Consider the following 23,969-nt stretch of genomic DNA (forward strand, 5'->3'; position numbering starts at 1 on the left):
AGACAGAAAAATGAAATACAAAATTCGATTTGTCGTAATAATGTTTGGCTTATTTCAATGGATTATTTCTATATTGAACAATAAATAGGCGACAAAGAGTAATCCACAAACAACAAGCCATAACTTTTAAAGTATTCAAAATAGATATTTGAAGTCTTCAGTAAAGTTATTCGCAAAAGTAAGAGCTACAAATTTGTAGAAGGCATCATTTCGATATAATCACTTCCAAGAAAATTTGTGAAAATATCTCACTCATAGGGGGATTAATCAGCAAAAGCACAATACCAAAAGAAAGGGCATATTTCCTCCATTAAATTCTCAGAAGATACTATTGACCTAAAATAAGCCGTTTTGGCGTTAATAATAGATTACATGTTTTTGGTCATATTTCTGGCAATGGGAAATGATAAAAATCTTTCATCCGCATTTAATGTTAAATATCTCTTTTGATAATAGTCCGATTTCAACAATCTATAGCTTGTTCGAAAGGTATTCGTTAAAGCTGTCTAAAAACATATAAATTGTTAATCTATATTGTCAATTTCGGCAGATAATTCTAAAAAACTGCAAAAAATGCCATTTTTACGCATTCAAACATTCATATCTTGGAAACTAAACATCAGAATCAAAAACAAATTAATAGCGTTCATACTGTTTTTTAGTTCTTTCATTTAAAATTGGTTTGGATAAGATCGGTTCAGCCATTGCTGAGAAACACGAATGAGAATTTGTCCGTTACATACACACACACACAGACACACACACACACACACACAGACATTGTCCCAAATCGTCGAGCTGAGTCGATTGGTATATAAGACTCGGCCCTCCGGGCCTCGGAAAAAATCTTGAAAGTTTGAGCGAATTCTATACATTTCTTTTATAAGAAATGTAAAAAGATTTTTTTGAAATCAATTATGTGAAATATAAAAAAATCGTAGTTGTCATTTTATGGTCATCACCTTATATGTAGTTGGATAAGAATTATCTTTTGTTTGCCCCAATGAATGATATTGTTATCCCAAAGAACCCCATTTTTGGTGAAAAAACGCTCATAACTTTTTGACGATAATAGGTCGATATGTGGTGCCATGAAACAAATTATTCGCCTTAAAACAATTTTATAGTTGTCTAAAGATTACTTCAGTTTTAAAACAATACTGCAAAAGTTATTGGAATAAAACAATTTTTCTAAGAAACACTGAGAAACACCCTAACCTTTGAAAACAAATGTATTGTAAAATGAAAAGTATGGCTGATAGAGCTTACATGTCTTCAGCAAAGTTTTCTGAAATTTGTCGTTCTACAACTTCGCTGAAGGTCGTTTGGCTCTAGCTAGAATGATTTGAAAGTTATTTTTTTGAACTTGGTTACATTAAAACCACCCTAACTGTCGCTTTAGCAAAATGAAGGGACTACGAGACCAATATTAAAAATGTCACTCTCAAACTAAATATTTTCTGTGAACAAGTGCTGATTACTTTTAAACGAAAAAAGCCAGGAATTCTGTGATAGGCTACAAATTATCTGAATAATAATTTAACAAGCTATATGTATGGAAAATTATACAAAAAGCAAAGCAGCTCTTAGGTAATTGTACCGCACAAATATATCAAACTTTTTTTTAATTCACGTGTTTTTAGCAAGTTACGCTACTCACCCGTCTATTCAATCTGATAGAAGCCAAAGTTTATCTACCGTCTTCTGGTGTCGTTGCTGCTACACTGAACACCGCTCGGATCAGCTAGAACGCCTGCAGCTTCCCCCTTCCGCATCGCTCGTTCGCCTGGATATGATAGCAATCAGCTTTATCCCCGTACTCGCCGTGCAGTACAAGCAGACTAAACGCTATTCAAACATTACCATCTAATTTATATTAATTTAATTCAATTTAATGCAACTCAAAGATCATACTTTAAACCTCACCCCGTCCCTCGCATTTCCTACCAACCCGAACACCATCCTTCCATCCTTGGAAAGTAGGTTTTTTTCTCCATTCTTCAAACTTTGTCTACCGCCTCGTCATCATTCTTCCTGAGGGGGCCTTCTGCTGCTGCTACCTTGGATACGTCAGCGCAGACAAACCATATCACTCCCTGGATCTAGGTTTCGCGATTGTAGTAGGCGGCCCCAACCAGCCCGGCGACGAGCTCCATCGAAAATTCCACCCAACTTCGCATCCAATTGTTCCATGACAGCGCTGATCAGGTTTTTTTCTTCTTCCTCAAACGAACCTACTCGCGATGTACCACCACTCCAAAGCAGCATCGCCGCGCGCACCTCAGTTGGCCATCATTCTCGGGACATATGTTCCCCATTTCCAAAGGCCCCCGCGCGACCGAGCGATGGCGGTAACCCTTCGACGTCAGAGCAGCTAGCTCTAGCGAAGCTGGAAACTTGCTCTTCATTTAGTTACCTACCTACTACCTTCATCTCTGTCGAGAGTGAATAGAAGTTTTGCGCCAAGCTGTTGGCATGCCCCCGCGGCATGGCCTGGGATCGTGATCGCAGAAGGCGGGCGAGAGATGCGAATTGCGGATAGAATGAACTCGAAGGCACACCGGAATTCCTGTACGTACGTACGAACGAACGGGGAAGTGGGTGTTTATGGTAAAGTGCTTCCAGTCCTCTCGGGGGGTCGTGTCTAGTTCGGGAAATAACCCGCGCCTGTAAACTGGAGTTTGTATTAACAAATGAACCCAAAAAGCAAAAAGGAAGAAGAGTTAGGTATCGAGTAGGCAGGCAAAGGAAAGTACTGATGCCATCGGAATCAACTTTACCATTAACTGATGTATTGAACGTGGAAAATGGGTAATAAAGTGTACATTGTTTCGGAACCGTTTGCCGTTCGCCTTGCCTCGGCTCTGCCCTGCGTATTTAGTAGGAATCGATGCCGTCAGGTTTGTGTGAGGTTGATCGATTGATTGTGAAAAGGAAGCCGATGATTGTGGTGGTGGGATTCTGTGATGGGGATTTGTAGGATGGAATTTATCACCGTAATTGCTTTGCAAAGAGGTGGGAATATTAGCGTAATCCGTCGATTAACAGGATTTATTTATTTTTCATGAGGACATTCATTGAACACTTATACGAGCTCGCACGTTTCCTTCCATCTTTTCCGTATATACCGTAAAACGCCGGAACATTGATTAATTTTTTAAGGTTTGAAGAACTTTCTCGAAATCAAGTAGATGTAATTGTTTGTATTTTCAAGGCAACCCATAGATTGAAAACATTGAAATTGTTGGGTACTTTATATCGTTTTATTATAAAACTAAATCAATTGATTACAAGTTTTTATTCGGGGATATCTTTGATAAACAAAACCGTTCTATCAAAATCTATTCGCTTCAAAAAGTTGTGTAATTTGCCTACTTTTAGGAAATTTTATGGCACAATTCTGTGACGTCCCAAAAGAAAACTAAATACCTGGAAAGATACGCCCTCAAACTACTGAGCAGGTTTTCGAGCTTTTTCCTCGTTTGTAAGAATGTTATGGTCACCTCCGTTCAAAGTGTTAAAATCACCGATTATAAAGAATTTCGATCGATTTCTTAATAGTTTTTGTAAGTCACCTTTCAAGCATTTAGTTTGCTCGCAAGTGCATTGAAAAGGCAAGTACGCTGCAGCATTAAAAATGATACAGGCCATATTCGATTTTCCGTAGTCTCGATTATCCGTTGTCCGAAAAAATTGTTTCTATTATCCGAATATTATTTTTTCTAAAGCTACATTACACATCTATAATTGTAATTGATACCAACTACAGTTTCTGAAAGAATAAATATTTTCTTAAAAAAATATGAAAACTTCATAGAAGTGCAGAAATTTTACTTTATTAGCATATAATTTTGAATTCGATGCGATGAATTACATATTTTCGTACACCAACCAATAACAATTAATACTACCTACAGTTTTTGGGAAACCAGATTTTTTTCTCACAAAATATTCATGAAAATACGTGGAAATACAGAAATTTCGCATAAAAAAACCTTTTTTTTCTATCCCAGTATACAAATACAAAAATCGATAGAAAATAATATCAGCTACATTTCCTGGAAGCACAAAATTTTAAACTTTTGAAAATTACAATAATTTCGGAAAATAATGGCCGATTTTGTCAGTCCCATTATATATTTAAGAATGATGAAATCTGAACATATTGGTTTCAGATTGTTTGAGACTATCGAAGGTATGAAATAAACCCCTAGAATACTCTTCGGAATCAGTCTATTATCGCATCAGTTTGAAAAACAATCGAAACTTTTTAAATACTTTAAGACCATCGACATTTTGAATTCTTAACACACTTACGCAAAGGCTTTCGCTTTAATTCCATCGTGTAACATAGGGGAAATGAATCAGAAGACTTTTTCTTAAATATGGCAAAATCGGGCCAAAAAGCTGACAAAGTCTTTTGTAGAAAAATTCGGCAGCGGACAAACACGTGGACTAATAGAATAGGATCTTCACTGTAGTCAGTACTTTGCACCGTTCTGAAAAGAACAGCGCTAATAATTCCTTACGAAGTAGATGCACTGAACAGCCTTTAAGCGACTCGGTAGAACACCGAACAATGGCCAAATGAAGATCCTGGATGATGTTTCCACCAAGCAAACAAGAGAAAAAAGTTTACTGTGCGACGATGTATAACAAACTGAATCACTTAATGCGTTTGAACAAGAATATTTAGAGCTAAAATATCCAAGAACCAAGATTAAGCAAGTTTAGGATTGGCTCACTAAACAATATCTCTAGAGCGCATGATGACGATGACAGTCTTCCCATATGCACATCGCACACAATGTTCGCTCTGGTTCTGTGCTCATATTAAACCCACACTTTGTGTACGAACCCAAACACGCTGTATCGTACCTAAAAACGTGCACATGTTCGCCTGCACAACTGAACACACTGTGTGCACACATCGGCTCGTGGCACCAGTTTTCTCTTTCTCACTCTCATCGTCACTAGCGCTGACTCTTTTTGCCATGTGCGAATCGTTCTCGTGTACGCACCCGGTGTACGTACACGGATGTTTGAACTAGAGTTTGCACATCGTTTGCTTGAGTTCGATGTTCGAGGCGAACTTGTGCATCGAGACGAAGCATGTTTGAAGTTGAACGCGTGCACGAAATTTTGTACACAGTCGCTCTAAGGTTGCCAACAAGTTTTTTGGGTAACTAGTACTTGCATTTGCTATATGCAATTGTAATAAGCCTCTCATTTTGGTTTAAACGCAAGAAGGACAATTTATAAAACAGAATTTGATTGATAAGTGCAGCTCATTAAACCAATTTTATCAATTCTGTAATCTCAAAAGAATTTTTGAACTTTACTAAACGTGATTAATTTGGCACCACACGAGGGAACGTGGGTAGCCAGCCTAAGTCACTTGAAGGAAACTTCAGAAGGTCTGATATGAGTTTGACGCGCCCATCACAAAACAAACCATCAGGTGGGTTCAAGCACATAAGGCGAAGTTCTTTATTATGTAATCGGATGTTATTGCTGGAAGGGAATCTTTTATTCCCGCGAAGTGCGCGTAAGTGTCTCTGCATACGGATTCGCCCAACCCTTTTGACCTCCCATAAGTAACACCAATAATTTGAAGGTTATCTGATAAACAATCTCGGGGCTACGGTAAGAATGGCTAAGCGCGGTGTTTCATGAAATGCGGCCGTTCCTTTCGATTAGGAAAGGCCGCGTGAACTTTTGGGGAAATGCTCTAATACTGCTGCTGATTGAACAACACAACGCTTCTTGGTGTCGTGTGCATAAAAAGTTGTGCATTTTTGATACTTGTAACACAGAGAACAGACGTCCATCTTCAACTTGTGTAAAATCTCTAACGGTTTCGAAGTTGGTTTGGATATCCAAGCCAGGTGCGCTACTGTCGTCATGTTTTTTTGTGGCTGAGTGCGGCAGAATTGACAGCGGATATTCCTCTACCCAGTCAAACTAGTCCGGAACCGGTTCGGATTTCCAGCATGAATTCCAGCTCAAATGCATCATCCGATAGAGTCGGAATCGGTCGTTTGCTTTGAGCAAGATTCCATACTGAATCCATTCAGGATTTCGAACCGGTTCCGGAATGGATTTGACGGATAGTTGGGATAGGTTGGTGTGGCGGCGCTAGTATTTATCGTATATTATTTCAAATGTTTACACAAGTTTTTTAAATATTGTTGTTCGATCATGGATGTCTGTTCTCTGTGCTTGTAACGTGTGCAAAATTCATCACCCTTATAAATCCATATTTCAAAATCGTCCAATGCTGGTTCTTTGTTGGACCAACGTTGGGCGACGCTCAGCAGACCGTTGGATGGTTTTGAAACAATTTTTTGGGCTTCTCAGTGGAATCTAGCGTGATGCTTCTCTTAGACGATTCCCAAAGTTTTTTTTTTGTTGTATACAAACTAGTGGTGCGTAATCTCAAACCCAGTGCTTATTTCTGTCTGAATTTACCAAAACTAGTATTACGTTGACTGAAGTTTCACACAGAGAATTTAGTTTTATGTGTCTTGATTATTGAAGAAAACATAAGTATATCAATCCAAATTAATCGAACACAATACTTTAAAATAAAATAAGTTGGCCAAATAACTTAATACATGTCTTGCTTTTACTTTATAGAATATAAAGTGATCGATATTCGTCCATAATTCAAACATTAATGCATGTACCATAAGTCAAACATTGATGAATGAACCTTAGATACTGTTTTTCAACATATAACAAATATATTTCGTGAAGAAAAAAAAACTTTTGTTTTGGTTCGATTATTCGAAGCGAAATTTTTCTGCACCCTACGGATAATCGAATCTGACCTGTACCGAAATCGGTTTCAACCTCGATACTCCGACTCTCGATCACCTTGGCCGCAAGAGACGGCAGGACGCAATGTTTGATTCTGCGATTCCTCCAATTCGAATCCAATAATTCGATCAAATCGATGAATATCAAAATTAGAGTTACTCTTCAATTTAATGTTTGGTTTAAAAAAAGTTCGGCCGCAACGGCTATATGCACATTATGTACCCTCAAAAAGTTAGAAAATTCATCTTCGCATGTTTTTTTAATGAACAGCTTTAAACATGGAGGTAGAATTTAGCATTACAGTCATCAATTGAAACATTGATCGTTGCAAGAAATTCAATATTTTCTTCCACGATGCTACCTAGATCGGTTGGAGCAAATGAAGCGTTGTGTGGGCACGAAATTGGCGGCGTGATAGTCATCGTTCTTTTAGCCGTGTTACCTGTCACTGAAGCATGGGTTGCTGCACCATTGTAGGATGTTGTGACGGACATAGAAGGTCCTTGTATAGGTGAAGAAGTTATATTTCTATTTTGAAGCGGATAACCACGTTTACAATTGTTTTCTTGAAGTCTACCTGTAGAAGTAGGTAATTTTTTAAAAAAAATTTCTTAGAACGAGAATTTATAATTTTTCTCCAATAGAACATACCCAGAAATTCTTTTGGTGGTTTCTTTCACCGGACGAACGTCCTTTGTGTGCGATTTATCACCACAGATCATACATTTGGAGTCCAAATGACATTTTTTTGTGTTAAGCCTTGGCATCTACGACACTGGATCAGATTTTGAATGTTCCCACTTTACTCGTACGTGGAACATAAAACGTGCTTTTCTCTAATACTTTCAAATTATTAATCTCAATACGTTTAAAATGAGTTAAATAAAGCTCCTGGATAATTCTAGCGCGTGCTGGCGTGTTAGTGCTGCTAGCCTTTCTCTTCATAAGCAAAATTAAAACATACGATATCATCAACAAAACAAAAACAGTACAAAAATAAAAATTATTTCGAGGCATCATCGTCATTCTCATTATCGTCATTGTCCTCTCTCACTCGCAAAGTTAAACAGACACCATTCGGTTTTGCTGCCGCTTCCGCTGGCAGGCCGTGTGTCGAATGTCGCTCGAGCGATATCGTCTGCCTTTCCTGCAGAACCACGAATCTAGCACGCTCTGATGAACTCCCGCAGAAGTTTGACCAACAACATAAAATTCAGTAACTAGCGCCAACTGAATGCTAGTTAGATAAGTCCCCTAACTAGCACCAAATTGGCGCTAGTTAGACACTAAAATCCAAAAAAAACACACGTCTTACGTGAACGCTAAACCTCTGGCTGGTACCGAGTGATGTCTCGATAGAAAGCACAGAGGTTCTGTTTGCCGACGAAGAATGTGAACTTGGTATAAGAACCAAACGCCTGGTACTATGTGAAATTCTCAAATGGAAAATTTTTGTGATCCGACCAAACAGAACCTGTGACTTTTTGGATTTTAGTGTCTAACTAATGCCAATTTGGTGCTAGTTAAGACTTATCTAACTAGCATTAAGTTGGTGTTAGTAACTGACGAGGAGAATCCGAAGCACTAAAAACCATGCGTTATGTTAGGACTTGTGTCTTTATGCACAAAAAATAAGTATTTTTTGCAATGCCCTACTCGAAATTTTCCGCCCTCTTGCAGGTTGATGGGATTGACGGTATTGGAAACATCATCAAGTCACAATAGAGTCAATAGAGTTATCTAAATATAAGGACCTTCGCTCTTTTTAGTTTCTATTTGCACCAAGTTCTGCTACGAGAGGTTGATTAGTTCTCATGTTAATAATCCACCAATCATTATGACTACTCAGGATTTCATTTATATAAGAAGCCCGCTTCAAGATGTTGATTACAATACGCCTCGATAGTGGTGTATCGAGGAGGCCGGGAGGGCTGACATGAGCCTTTTTTCTGTTCTATACCTTTCCTCTATTTACCCGCTCATAGCCAACAATCAACAAATAGATAATTGAGAAAGGATGTGCTTGTTGGCTATTCCAGTATTAGTAGTGTTGATCATAACTTCAGCTGTATCTTGTACCTGTATAATATATTGCGAGTCCTATACTGCCATTCTACACCCGCCTTCAGCTGGGTCAGCAAAGAAGGTGATAGTGAACGTCTTAACAATCACACATTCTAAAACGCGGTCTCAAGCGGGAACCTACAAAACTGCCCTCGCGCACGCGATTACGAATCGGTCACGTCCGGAAGTCTGTCCTTGATCCTAGAAGCCTGGGCCCATGCCTTCAGCTGGACCAATTAAGAAAATACACTCATACCTATTAGACAACACGTCTCATGGCGACATGACCGGAAACCCTATCGATATAAGGGATCCCAATCTCTGCCAGAGTTTTAACCGCACACCGAAAATTTGATATCAGACTCATGGTTCGCGCGATCATTCAGGAACACACGCAAATATGTTACAAAATCACGTCAGCATACAAACGTTTGAGCACCTCGCGATTTTCCAAGCAACCTCCGCTCACGAACTCGCAAACATGATTACACCCCGGTGATAAGGTGAACGTCTCACCACTCATAAACTTACCAACGTGATCTCGAGCGTCAGCCTACAAACTCCCGCGCTCGCACCATCATGAATCGGGATCGTCCGGAAGTCTCTAACCTCGGTATCAACAGTCTAGGTCCATGTTAATTAACAAATAAAATAAAATTGAAAAATTAAGAAAAAATAACTTCCATTTCCACTAGACAAAGCGTTCCATGGCGACATGACCGGGAACTCTAGTGATATGGGGTAACTCACTTCCTGTCATGTGATCCGTACACCGAAAACTAAATGAATGAGTGTCCGCGAATATGTAAATGGCCGCAAGGTTTCAAAATCGAATTTATACACGCGAAGTCACATACATGCTAGCACACGCGACAAACACGTCAACATACGAACGCTTAAGCCCTTCGCGATCATCTACGCACACGTATGCCCGCGATCGCGCAAACTTGATAACGCTCCGGTAATTATGTGAACGTTTTAGTACATTCGAAGTTACAAAAGCGGTCTCAAACGCGAACCTGCCAATGCGCGGGAGATCATGTATCGGTCACGTCCGGAAATCTTTACTCTTCATTCTAGCAACTTAGGTCCATACATCCAGTTGGACCAATCAAAAAATAAAGCTCATATCCACTGGACCGCACGTTCTATTGCGACATGACTCTAGTGATATGGAAGAACCCGCTTTCTTCTAGAATCTGAACCGAAAAAATAAGTATCAGATTCACGGTTCGCGCGTGATCATTCCAGAACACACGCAAATATGCCAAAGGCACACGGTTATAAAATGGATTTTTTTTTACATTTTAACGACATTCAATTAGCTAGAGATTACTGGGTAGGGAAAGTTATGAAAATTAGAGCCATAGTAGTCAAGTGAGAGCAAGGATGTGAAGTAAACAGATCGGAAAACTAGAAGTGGCAGGGTCATTAGAACAGGCTTAATATCGTACGGGCTTAATCTTTGTCTTCTGTTAATGAGGGTCGAGCTTAGGCAGTATAACTACGAATCACCCGAGTTCACTAGCATGTGTCCTGGTATAGATAGACGTGTCCACGGTCCGACGGTCGGTTGTCACGGTAAAGATAGACACGTCTATCTATACCAGGACACATGCTAATGAACTCGGGTGATTCGTAGTTATGCTGCCTAAGCTTGACCCTCATTAGCAGAAGACAAAGATTAAGCCCGTACGATATTAAACCTGTTCTAATGACCCTGCCACTTCCAGTTTTCCGATCTGTTTACTTCACATCCTTGCTCTCACTTGAGTACTATGGCTCTAATTTTCATAACTTTCCCTACCCAGTAATCTTTAGCTAATTGAATGTTGTTAAAATGTAAAAAAATGTGACTAACATAGTCGAAATAAAAAAGGAAAAAATAGAATTTATACACGCGAAGTTACATATACGTTAACACACGCGACATACAAACGCACACGCGATCGAACACGTTAACGTACAAATGCTCGAGCCCTTCGCGATGATACATGCTATCGCGAGTCCCTACGCCCGCTCATACCTGAACCGCACAATGAATATCACATTCAGAATCACGGCCCGCTACAATTGCCCTAAAGCAGTGTTTTCGTGGGCGCCATTCGCCTGTCTCGTCTGCCAATTGTAGTATGATTCTGACGGAGAGCCCTTCCGAGAACCTAGCTCTACAGCTCCAGTAGGACAACTCTCGAAAAAAATTCATTTTTTAGGTTTTGACGTAGGTGCCAATACATTATTTAAGGCTTCTTCGGAGAACGCAATGGTGAGTCAAACGAAAGCATTTATGTGACCAAAAATTTCCCTAGAGGCAGGATTCGAAACCGCAACCCTTGCGACTCTGGCCCAATATTTAATTCGAACGGTGGGTTCACTCCCGTCATATCTCTGTTAGCCTGGTAAGGAACCAGAAATCGACAGTTCTCCATTAGCTCTGTCAGGTCACCCACCGAAGTTCGATGGGTAAGGAGCTAAAATTAAACACCAGAAGATAATGAAAACCCGGCCCTTGGTATCTAGCGAAAGAAAGTAAATTATCAAATGGGTTTGGTAGCTGCGGTTGTGTGTGTGTGTGTGTGCTCTTGCCGTAGAGGTAGGGAGCGATCATCGTCGCCATCATACGATAATCGTGTGTTCTTCCTGAGACGTCATCATTGCTCAAGGAGATAGCATAAGGGTTTGTGAATTGGGACGGAGTCTCAAGGGTTGCAGGTTCGAAGCATGCCTCTGGGTGATTTTTTTTTCACATAACTGGTTTCGTTTAACTCACCATTTCGATCTGTTTTTCCCGTTGGATACCAACAAAAAGTCTTCTTTTTACTGTCATACTGTGACCATTTTTTGTTACTTCAGTTATTTTTCATATTTTCGACATTTCTTATGTTTTTTTGTTTATATTTAATCTATTCTTCTATTTTTTATGTCGCTATTCCTATTTTTGTGCTATTCTGGAAATTGAAATTGTGTAAGTCCGTATTAGACTAGACAATTCCCAGATCAGAAGGACAATCGACCATGGTTAATCACTTAGCTTTCAACGAGTTGCTGTATTAATTTAAATATTATCGTTTTATTTTTTTATTATTAGATTGTAAAGTACTTGACATATTGTTTTATTTTTTACAATTTCAGCATAGAAAAGCTAGAAGATGAAAATTTTTCTAAAAATATATATGGTTTTCGTAAGCAAATTTACTATAAATTCTGCAACTTTGCTGAACACGAGAACCTGTTTTTTCGATCAGTAATTTAGAAGTTTTACTAAGAAAAAAAATCCTAGAGAATTAAGCATAAGCATAAGCATAAGAGATCGCCCGTAGTTGCTACTCCGTTATTGACCAGAACCAAATTAGGTTGCAAAATGTTCATTGGAACAACATGTTTGGGAATAACATGATGAGCCACATTGTACAATCTATTCTGATCCCTGCATGCTGATCAATACCGACGCCGGCCACGTCCGAATGCAGATCTTCTGGGAAAGGAAGGAATGTTAGTCCGATACATGTTGCTACTAGAGACCGAGGAATCCTCTGCATCTCCACATGTATCACGGGAATGGGAGAGTTGTTAGTAAGTGTGCCAATAGCGTGGTCATGTAATAATTGCTCTGGGCAGCCGGCTGCCAAGAATTTGGGAAATTTATCATTTGTTGGATTAATACGATTAGAAAAATAAGCAACTTGAATTCCGGAAAGCCGGATATAAGGAGCACTGCTTATATTTCTTAATAATATTCAATCACGCGACGAATTTTTTCGTGGTTTCTATCGTGTCGGTGCTGATTTTACCCGGCGATCGTTTGAATAAAATGAGGAATCTTATACAGAAGGTTCATCAGACTCTTCCATAGGTGTCGCGGAGTTGGTGTTCTAGGATTCGCTCCATGCAAGCGATGCGACCTGTACATAGTTTATTAGGTAGTAGTTTAGTAAGTTTTCGAGAACACGATCGCTCGAAAAAGAAGATGATCTTGTTTAGTTTTTGGTTCTTTTTAAACTCTGGGTAGCCGGCTACCGAGAGTATCCTATGTTTTCTAAACAAAAGCAATTTCAACTCCACACAGCCGATCGTGGGAGTATTGCCTAGAAAAGCTAATCTTATCTGCAGAATAGGCCGGATCACTATTTACTGCGACATTATTTATACTAATTTCGCTATACCTCCTCCTCAATATATTTTTTGGGTTGCAAACTACCAAGTGATAACACGTTATACACACAAAGAGTAATGATAGCTCGAGATGTTATAAATTAACGAAAGTATTTCCTATTTCTAATATCGGATTGTTTGCGAAATACACGTATACGAACGATTATATCGAACACTAAAGGGAAATACAGAGGATCGTTAACCTGATGCACGGGCTTGCCACCAATAACGGAACTTGAAATTAGATTCACTAAAACAGACACGGCGAATTTTCAGTACGTATTGACCCGCGATCATCGATACTAGTCAAATTAAAGTCTTATTGGAGCTGATTTCCCAACAACTATTCATTTTTACGGTATTGTTTTCTCCGCTAGATCTGTACGAACCCTCTCATTCTGCTACTATTGGCAGAAGGCTAATAGCACCCAGTCGTCGCCGGCCTAAGGACCAAATGCCATTAATAATCTTAGACTCGCGTGGAGGCATGAGATAGAATTGAAAGCTAACCAATGAACATGACAGCAAAACACTTATTCTTCGTGCTGACATAACTGAAGGTAATTGCTTACCGGTCCCCGATTCCTCTCGCGAATTGTCAATTCTCAAACCTCATAACATGATTGAAGTCATCATTCCACTCAAACAAGGCCATGTGTTTTCCCTAAGCACATTGAATGCTCTTTGGATCAGTTCCCCCGTTGGTAAAACAAACCCTAAAGAAACATAGAAATTAGTTTGCTCAGTCCAAAGAAAAGTTTGCCGACCGGCAGATACGTGTTCCCTTACAGTGCCATCACATCAACGAACACCCAAAATTTACATGCGACAAAATATCTGCAGTCCCGAATATTAAAGAATCAAAACCTCTACTCATTCGTAAAAAAAAGAAAGTAAAAAAAAACAGTTGAATATCCAAGGCGGCTCCAAAGATGAATGACGCCTATGAAACACCCAATAAAAAATAGGTGACAAGGGACGCGGACAAAATTAGCTCAGCACCGACTGGCTGGTTTGCCACCTATTTTTCGGGCGAAGAATTTTGGGGCGACACCTGGTAGTCGCTAGTCGCTGGTGAAACGCCAATATTCTAATTTTTCTTATTGCCGTATCTTTTTTCACTTTTCGGATTGATTTTTTTTTTCTCTGAAAAACCATTTTTCACTATTTAAGAAAAAAAAAAATCCTAGAGAATTGCACTTTAAGTTAAAATAGATGTAGATGCAAAGTTTTGTCCAAATCGGAGATATTGGGGTTTGATCTTGGTCCATATTGGCATGGGACTCCATAGATGCCATTCATATACGGTACGCAAATCAAAGGGCCGAGTTTGCTACTTGGTGCACAGCAGATAATTATCAATAGGTTAAGCGAGTGCTCGTCGATTCAGGATGAGATCCAGTTATTATGATTAGATCAAGATAACATTCAACTGTGATGTGTTTAATTGTACCGGAGACTGTTCACAGAAACGATTCAGCTCCGGACCTATCAGTGGGAGGGTGTATTCTTGTTCGAATCGTAAATCCTTAGACTATTTATAATAAATATCGCATTTATCGTTTATGTTGACTGCAACCAAGTGTAGGACGAATTATTTATCATATTTATCATATATACATGAACACGTACGCACAGAAACTTCCTTCGTACGAATCGGTTCAACAGATGCAGAGCAGCCCAAAGTCATTAAATCAGCTTATCTGCAATCATACTTTTTGGTTGGAAGCCGGTGAAATTTCCATACTACATGATAATCAGATAATAATTTATAAAGCATCTATGTATGTAATTTCTCTACCAGCAACTGACAACAGGGGCAAAACTTTGTCGTTCGTTTCCCCTTTCTTTAGAATTTACGAGAAAAAAAGAAATCATACGCGCGGTAAGCATATTCAGATTAGTCGCAAACAAACGATTGATGACAACGTGTAAACATAAAACAATTACTCGGATTTGAAGCTTTTCTTTGATCAAAGTTTTCTGGGAAAATCACAATACTGAACGCGTCCGTAATGCAAACTCGACACACACACACGTGATTCCATGGTTTCGAACACATTTGGAGCGATGTGGATCAAGGCAGGCCCTGTGCCTGGCGGCAATTCACCAATTGTACCTCGTTCACCCGCGCAGCCAGCCTGACTGCTGCTATCATCACCGTCAGAATCAGCGTCCGGTCCCGGCGAAACTAAATCACCCAGCCTACTGTAACAGAGTAGCCGATCGAAGGATTTACCGCACCGTGACTAGATTGGTTTGGTTTCAGTTTATCCCTGGCTTTTCTGTGTGTTAATACGAGTGGAGTATCACGGCAGTATCGGTCCTGGCGAGAATGACTTGGTTTTTGACGCTTCCTTCCGGATGGATTGTTCTGGATAGACTGCTGCAGCCATCGATAGTGCCAGGGGGTGACACGATGGTTCGGATTCTGGTTCAAAGGAGACCATCTAGAAAGATACACTAAGGTTTTTTTTTACACGGGGGATACGTACCGTGTAAAAAAAACCGTGCAAAAAAAACCGCGTTAATTGCGAAATCCGTGTAAAAAAAACCGCGTTAATTGCGAAATCCGTGTAAAAAAAAACCGCGTTAATTGCGAAATCCGTGTAAAAAAAAACCGTGTTAATTCAGAAAACCGTGCAAAAAAAACCGCGCTAATTCCGAACACCGTGCAAAAAAAACCGCGCTAATTCCGAAAATCGTGCAAAAAACCGCGTTACATTCAATGCAAAAGACTTAGACGATTTTTGAACAGGTTTTTTTTGCACGGATTATGCAAGTAGCACGGTTTTTGCTTTTTCCAATTCCTTAGATTTTTGGAAAAGTGGAAACGTCGGATCTTGAGGTTTCCTTTTGTCCCGCACTTTAACAATATGGTTGTTTTCGGTACAGTGTTAACGAGTAGGCACCAAATATCGATGCCTGAGGCCATTTGGAATACCAAGATGACGACTTCCGGTCTAACAGAATTTTCAATAACCCAATCAGTATGCATATTTTCCGAGCGGGCCTAATGAGCGCACGATAGAGAGGCCATTTTGAAATACAACATTGAGACTATCGGCTTAGCGATATTCTGTATAACTCACAACATGGAGTGTTTTGGAACTGGATTGACAAATATGCAGTTGCCAGAGGTCTGAGTATAAATATCCAGCGTAAAACAAAAAGATACATTTATTTTTGTATATTTTGCATTTATAAGATAAGAAAAATGTGCTCATGAATGGATTTACTCGAATTTGAGTTGGTTCGTCTGCTAGAGCTCATCGAGCGAATCTTCATGCGAGACTCAAAGTCGAATCAAAAAGCTGACATAATCAGGGAGAAATAATAAAATCAGGTCTTCGCTGTATTATTAAGGGGGGCGTCTGATGTAAAGTGCTCAAACCGAAAGTTATTTTGTTTTACGATTTTGAAGGCAAGGAAACAATGCATCTTTTATGTAATGTTAAGCTTTAAATTTGTACGTTTATTCTGTACGAAAAAAATATTTGCACGGCCTTATTCTGCGCGGCGTGTGACGTGAGACGACGAAACTCACCTCACTTTACGTGACTTTTCTCACCCGATTCTGAGAGTCGACTCGGGTGAGGTGAGATTCCTCATTGCGGTTAAATGGGAGTCTCACGTCACCCGAAGTGACTCTTCAGAATTGGGTGAAGTCACGTAGAGTGAGGTGAGATTAGTCGTCTCACGTCACACGCCGCGCAGAATAGGGTCGGCAGCCACGCAGAGCCACACATACGAGCGTTCCAAGAGTAGACGTCCAACCATTTCCATGTCGAGGAGCGCCGCGGCTAACACGATGACTCTTGATAAAATTGTTTGACACAGGAAATTAAGTAAAATTTGTGAAGCTTAGACTTGTAGTTACTCGATGAACCCAAAAAAAGTTCGAGTTTAGGAAAATGGCTTCATGTAAACCGAAAAATCTCATATTTTTCTGTAAAATTCGTGCACTTTTCTTCAAAATAATAGAAAGAACAATTTTTTCATTCTGTTTTCTGTGGTTCACCGACAGGCTACACATATTGTGCATTTTCATAAAAAAATCAAGTCAATTCTTTGATTAGTTTTTGAGTTATCGTGTTCACCAATTTGAAAAACGCGGTTTCGAAAAAACGCTATTAAAGGATACTCCATATCAAATTGCATCACGGAAAAAATGACGTGGAAAACAATCCATATGGTATTTTCTCTTAAAAATTTGGGTGGAAGTGGTTTAAAGTGTATTGTTCACACTGTATTTTTATCGCTGTCAGTCTTAAGAAAATTGTTGCCGATAGATTGAAATCTGCGTGTGTCACAGCAAATACGCGCGAGGAATGCATGGCTGTTTAAAACAAAAGAAGTTCAGCGTGGTCACCGAGATTGCGGGAGACTATTCTAGAGGCTCAATACTAACAATTAAGCGGATAAAAAAGAAGTCGATTTTTTTGCCCACTACACCAGACGCCCCCTTAATATGAATGAGATGTACACTAAAGCAGAGATGATGCTTGTAGAGATGCGCGAAGACTGAAGCCAAAAGTTCCAATCGAACCCAAAACAACGGTTCCAAACTAGCAATGTAAACAAATATGGCGGATTTAGGAAGTAATGCGTGGGGAGTATCGAGATTGAAATGAAAAGAAATGCATGTCTGCATCCTGCATTCTCGATACATTTTTTCTAGTGCAACGAAAAACATGTAGACAGGCTCAGTAACGTAAATCAATGCGTTTCCAAGTTACATGATTGAGTATTGTGGGAAATATTTCAAAAAAGGAATTCGCCAAGCATTCATTAAAACTACAAGTCACTCGCTGTTTACACAATATTCCTGGTTGCCAAAACTAGCAGACAAATAATTTGTAAAACCGTGCAGCCAAATTTACTGTTTTTCTCGCCGCGTGTCTTTATATTTAAAACATCGTCTTGGCACTAAAATAGAAGTCACCATCTTAGATGAAAACATGACTTCCGGAATTGACATCCGGTATCTATTCATTAACGCTATTACAAAAATTCTCACATTGTTGTGGTAATTGAAAATTTTACTAAACCGAAGTAGCCATCTTGATTTTCGAAATGGTCTCAGACATTGATATTTGGCACCTACTCGTCAATCCCGTTCCAAAAATACTCATATTGATTGGGCTTTGGAGAATTCCACAGAACCGGAAGTCGCCATCTTGAATTTCAATATGGCACCAGACATCGATATCTAGCGTCTATTCGTCAATTCCATTCCAAAAATACCCATATTGATTCGATTTTAGAGAATTCCAATGAACCTGAAGTCGCCATCTTGGTTTTCCAAATGGCCTCTGACACTGATCTCTATCATGCACTCTATTAGGCCCGCTCTGAAAATATGCATGCTGATTGGGTTATAGAGAATTCCACTGAACCGGAAGTCGCCTTCTTGGTTTTCAAAATGGCCTTAAACATCGATATCTGACGTCAACTCATCAATCCCGTTCCAAAAATATCCATATTGATGGGGTTTCTGAGAATTCCACTGAACCGGAAGTCGCCATCTTGGTTTTCAAAATGGCCTTAAACATCGATATCTGACGTCCACTCATCAATCCCGTTCCAAAAATAGCCATATTGATGGGGTTTCAGAGAATTCCACTGAACCGGAAGTCGCCATCTTGGTTTTCAAAATGGCCTTAAACATCGATATCTGACGTCCACTCATCAATCCCGTTCCAAAAATAGCCATATTGATGGGGTTTCAGAGAAGTCCACTGAACCGGAAGTCGCCATCTTGGTTTTCAAAATGGCCTTAAACATCGATATCTGACGTCCACTCATCAATCCCGTTCCAAAAATAGCCATATTGATGGGGTTTCAGAGAAGTCCACTGAACCGGAAGTCGCCATCTTGGTTTTCAAAATGGTCTTAAACATCGATATCTGACGTCCACTCATCAATCCCGTTCCAAAAGTAGCCATATTGATGGGGTTTCAGAGAATTCCACTGAACCGGAAGTCGCCATCTTGGTTTTCAAAATGGCCTTAAACATCGATATCTGACGTCCACTCATCAATCCCGTTCCAAAAATAGCCATATTGATGGGGTTTCAGAGAATTCCACTGAACCGGAAGTCGCCATCTTGGTTTTCAAAATGGCCTTAAACATCGATATCTGACGTCCACTCATCAATCCCGTTCCAAAAATAGCCATATTGATGGGGTTTCAGAGAAGTCCACTGAACCGGAAGTCGCCATCTTGGTTTTCAAAATGGCCTTAAACATCGATATCTGACGTCCACTCATCAATCCCGTTCCAAAAATAGCCATATTGATGGGGTTTCAGAGAAGTCCACTTAACCGGAAGTCGCCATCTTGGTTTTCAAAATGGCCTTAAACATCGATATCTGACGTCCACTCATCAATCCCGTTCCAAAAATAGCCATATTGATGGGGTTTCAGAGAATTCCACTGAACCGGAAGTCGCCATCTTGGTTTTCAAAATGGCCTTAAACATCGATATCTGACGTCCACTCATCAATCCCGTTCCAAAAATAGCCATATTGATGGGGTTTCAGAGAATTCCACTGAACCGGAAGTCGCCATCTTGGTTTTCAAAATGGCCTTAAACATCGATATCTGACGTCCACTCATCAATCCCGTTCCAAAAATAGCCATATTGATGGGGTTTCAGAGAATTCCACTGAACCGGAAGTCGCCATCTTGGTTTTCAAAATGGCCTTAAACATCGATATCTGACTCCACTCATCAATCCCGTTCCAAAAATAGCCATATTGATGGGGTTTCAGAGAAGTCCACTGAACCGGAAGTCGCCATCTTGGTTTTCAAAATGGCCTTAAACATCGATATCTGACGTCCACTCATCAATCCCGTTCCAAAAATAGCCATATTGATGGGGTTTCAGAGAATTCCACTGAACCGGAAGTCGCCATCTTGGTTTTCAAAATGGCCTTAAACATCGATATCTGACGTCCACTCATCAATCCCGTTCCAAAAATAGCCATATTGATGGGGTTTCAGAGAATTCCACTGAACCGGAAGTCGCCATCTTGGTTTTCAAAATGGCCTTAAACATCGATATCTGACGTCCACTCATCAATCCCGTTCCAAAAATAGCCATATTGATGGGGTTTCAGAGAATTCCACTGAACCGGAAGTCGCCATCTTGGTTTTCAAAATGGCCTTAAACATCGATATCTGACGTCCACTCATCAATCCCGTTCCAAAAATAGCCATATTGATGGGGTTTCAGAGAATTCCACTGAACCGGAAGTCGCCATCTTGGTTTTCTAAATGGCCTCAGACATGAACATTTGGCATCTACTCGTTAATGCTGTTCCAAAAGCAATCACTTCCACTTTTCCAAAAATCTTCGAAATTCTTTGCATTCAAAATGGAAAAGCAGAAACCGTGTAAATTTCAAAATCCGTGCAAAAAAAACTTGGTCAAAAACCGTCTAAGTCTTTTGCCTCCAAACATTTTTGCGAAACCCGTGCAAAAAAAATTATTGAGAAATCGTCTAAGTCTTTTGCCTTTAAAAGGACTTAGAATATTTTTGCGAAAAACCGTGTTAATTGCGAAAACCGTGCAAAAAAAAAACCGTGCTAATTGCGAAAACCGTGTAACAAAAGCCGTGTAAAAAAAAACCGTGCAAAAAAAACCGTGTAAAAAAAACCTTAGTGTAATTAAACATGCATTTTATTCATTCAGAATAAATTTTCGACGGCTCTTAAAAAATCCTTCACGGGTTCCAATCTCCCGAACGCCCCCCAATCTACTAACCATACGCATTCGCATCCCACCCGGCATTGATCCTGCCTTATCCTAACAACTCTCAATAAATCCCTTTCTTCTACCAAACATTGCCAATGCCTCGGAGATGTCTATTATTATCAGCACTCTTGCATCTCATGCCAAGCTCGGTAATTTATGACTTTTCTGTTTATCTTCCGGCCAACCGATAAATGTAAACGAAACGCATGCCAGCCGCCGCCTGTGTCTAACCGAATGCTTAGCCTAGTTGCGCAGTAGAAAAAAAACCACTAACAGGGAAGCAAACAGAGAGCGTTCTAACTCTTTAATAACTCCTCCGTCAGAACTAATTGGATTTTGTTTTCCTTTCTCTCTTCCTGTGCGGAACGGGATCAAAACCCTGCGGCGGCGATCTGGACCATTGTTTGGGACCACCCTAACCGGGACGGCTTCAAAAATACAACAATAACAACAACAACAACAACAACAACAACACGTCACTGTCCACAGGGACCAATCGGACTGGACGGTCCCAAAGGTGAGCCGGTAAGTACTACTAGTTGAAGTTTCTAGCTTCCTTAGGTTGCCCTCTTTATTTGCACGCTCAATTGTGGCTACCGCGTCCCGTGCTTCACGCCCCTACCCGCCGCCGCCGCCGAGGGGGCTAAGCTGTGTCAGACAAGTTTTCAATTAAAAACCCTTTGTTTTCTCTGTTTCTTTTTATGTTGTACCACCCTCCAGGGACGACCTGGCGACAAGGGCTCGAAAGGCGAAGTCGGACTGCCACCGATAGACGTGTTCCAAACAGTGAAGGTAATTTATTTTATGTTTAGCTTGTTTTATGACGGGAGATTTCCGAAGATCGGACGGAGCCTGTTTTTGTCATCCCAGCAGTAGCCTGTTCTCTCAGGATGGAAGCTAATTTCGGACACAACAACAGACGAGCAGCGTGAAATTAGTTAGCGAACGTGAATCAATTTGGCAAATGATAGCCTACTGTGACGCGGTGTCAATGTCTCCAAGAGAACAATCCAGTCGCTGTATTATAACGTGACAAATCACATCCTTACGTGCATATTGGTACTCACCAGTCCTGTACATATCGGTTGAAGGCAATTAGGTCTCGCATCGACTGTCGCGCCTTCCGAAAGCAATAGACGGTTCGATGTCTGCTTTGTGTATCCTGTTCCCAGTGTCCTTCGGTGGCTGTGAATGGAGATGTAATTCTAATTAATTCAACGAAATTGGCAGCCATCTTCGGTAGTGTGAGGACTACGTGGGGATCTGACTTGCAGAGTCAGCTGAAACATGAAAGGCTCTCATCTAGCTGGCGGGAATTAGTGAAACGTCATGTCCGATTCCAACGAGTCGTACTGGACATCTACCTTTGTCGAAAAAAGTGGAAGCACAAAAGTGGCAAGCGCCGATGAAAAATTGCACGGACTGCATTGTGAAAGAGGATAGCGGGTATAGCACAAAAACTGATTAACCTTTACAGAGTTGACCAACCACAAAAAAGAACTCGAAACGAATGATTCCTACCCAGCCACGAAAGAGTGAATCAAGCTTCATTCCATGATCCACGACGGTAAAAAAGTCACACCAACTTCACACCGCTACCCTGTGTTGTCGTTACACGCTTGACCTGCTAACGATCCTCCCACCACCAACCGGGAGTCTCCATAGACCTGGAGGATGAATCAAGTCAGCCGCGAAACCGGCGCTGTCAATTTCGCTCTGCAAATGGGGAACGATTAGCGCGATATAATAGGGAAGATAGCCACACTGTACGGCCGGGGGAACACACTCGCACCGACTGAACCCGTGTAACAACTACGGACACCTACTAGGATTTTATGTACGGGTACCTACCAGGCGTTAGGCGTTGATGCACACAAAAACCCTAATCACGCAACAGTAGGTTTGCGTACACCGACCGGTCCCTGCCGCACGACTACTACTTGATGGCGAACGATGGCAGGTCATTTACGTAAAATTAAACTCAGAGTTGCCACTTCCTGCTACCGCCGCCGCCGCGCGGCATCATCAGCCGGCAGCAGCAGCCGGCAACACCGTCAAACATGTGACTCTGCGAAGCTATCTGATACTAACTTTCGCCATTAGATCCGTGTGAGCTGGGGATCCGGGCAACCATGCAGTAATTTTTCCGCCTTTTTTTCTTCCCTCTATTTCTTCATTTTTTCCCCCTCACCGGCTTCCACTGGATGACGATGGATTGTGCAAACACCACCAAAATGGAACAAAAAAAAACGACGACGACGACGACGACAACGTATCTCCAACGGAAAACTTCATTGTCCGTCCTGGCTTGTCTGCAGGGATTAAAGCGATCCGTTACGACGCTGCGGGGCGGTTCGCTGGGATACGCTGAAATTGTAGCCGTTAAGGTACCCATCATTTCAACTCACACCACAATGCACCGTATTGGTTTTGCTTTCGTAATCTTAAAGTGTGTAACCAACAACAACAACAAGCACAACAACGGTTTACTCACCGGCTTTCCTCCTTCGAAGGGCCGATTCGTGGTACATGGTCGCCGCTTCCGTCAGAAATCAGGATCGCAGTGTGCCACGAGTCGGTTTTTGCGAGGAGCGCGATGCTTTACGTAGTAGTTTCACGTTGTTAGTTTGCTACTTTGTTTTCTATCTGTGTCCCTTTGTGTGTGTAGTTTGGCGTTAGTTTTTATGATGGTAGCATTTTTTTTGTCGCTTTTCAGATTGTTTCGTTCAAGCACAGCTGTGGTTATTAAAAAACTTCTGGTGAAATTGTAATGGCATTAACTCGCACCGCAGTACGGTTATTATGCACTTGTTTTCCGGTGGAACTAACAACTAGCTAGCTAACAAGGTCGGGTGGGATTGTGGGGTGAATTGCGATACGGTTGGGTAATTTATCGGGGTTCGAAATGTCGATTGATTAATAGTGTCGAGGACACATTTACTATACAAATTACCAAAGAGTTTGAAAATATTTATTTTCGAAAAGGTTGACATCAAGGCGGCATCAATTCGTTATGACCGTGAATGACTTGAACTTGAGTATTCAGTAAAATTTTCTTATATACTCAATCTCATATAAATCTCATCACAATCTGATCTTAATCTCATCTCGACATCATTTCTATCTCATCTCAATCTCATTTCCACCTCATCTCCATCTTGTCTCACTATC

At 40.6% G+C, this 23,969-nt stretch overlaps 1 protein-coding gene across 1 annotated transcript in view; it reads left to right on the plus strand.

Moving 5' to 3' along the window:
• The window catches only part of LOC131694766 (collagen alpha chain CG42342-like), a 259,583-nt gene extending 236,176 nt beyond the window's left edge, over window positions 1-23,407 (plus strand). The window contains exons 6-8 of the mRNA XM_058983270.1: window positions 21,288-21,323; window positions 21,519-21,590; window positions 23,117-23,407. Coding sequence (XP_058839253.1) covers window positions 21,288-21,323; window positions 21,519-21,590; window positions 23,117-23,407 — 399 coding nt within the window. The remainder of the gene's footprint in view (window positions 1-21,287; window positions 21,324-21,518; window positions 21,591-23,116) is intronic.
• Window positions 23,408-23,969: the final 562 nt, after the last annotated feature.

The sequence above is a fragment of the Topomyia yanbarensis genome, chromosome 1 (genome assembly GCF_030247195.1).
Source record: "Topomyia yanbarensis strain Yona2022 chromosome 1, ASM3024719v1, whole genome shotgun sequence".
Classification (NCBI taxonomy): domain Eukaryota; kingdom Metazoa; phylum Arthropoda; class Insecta; order Diptera; family Culicidae; genus Topomyia; species Topomyia yanbarensis.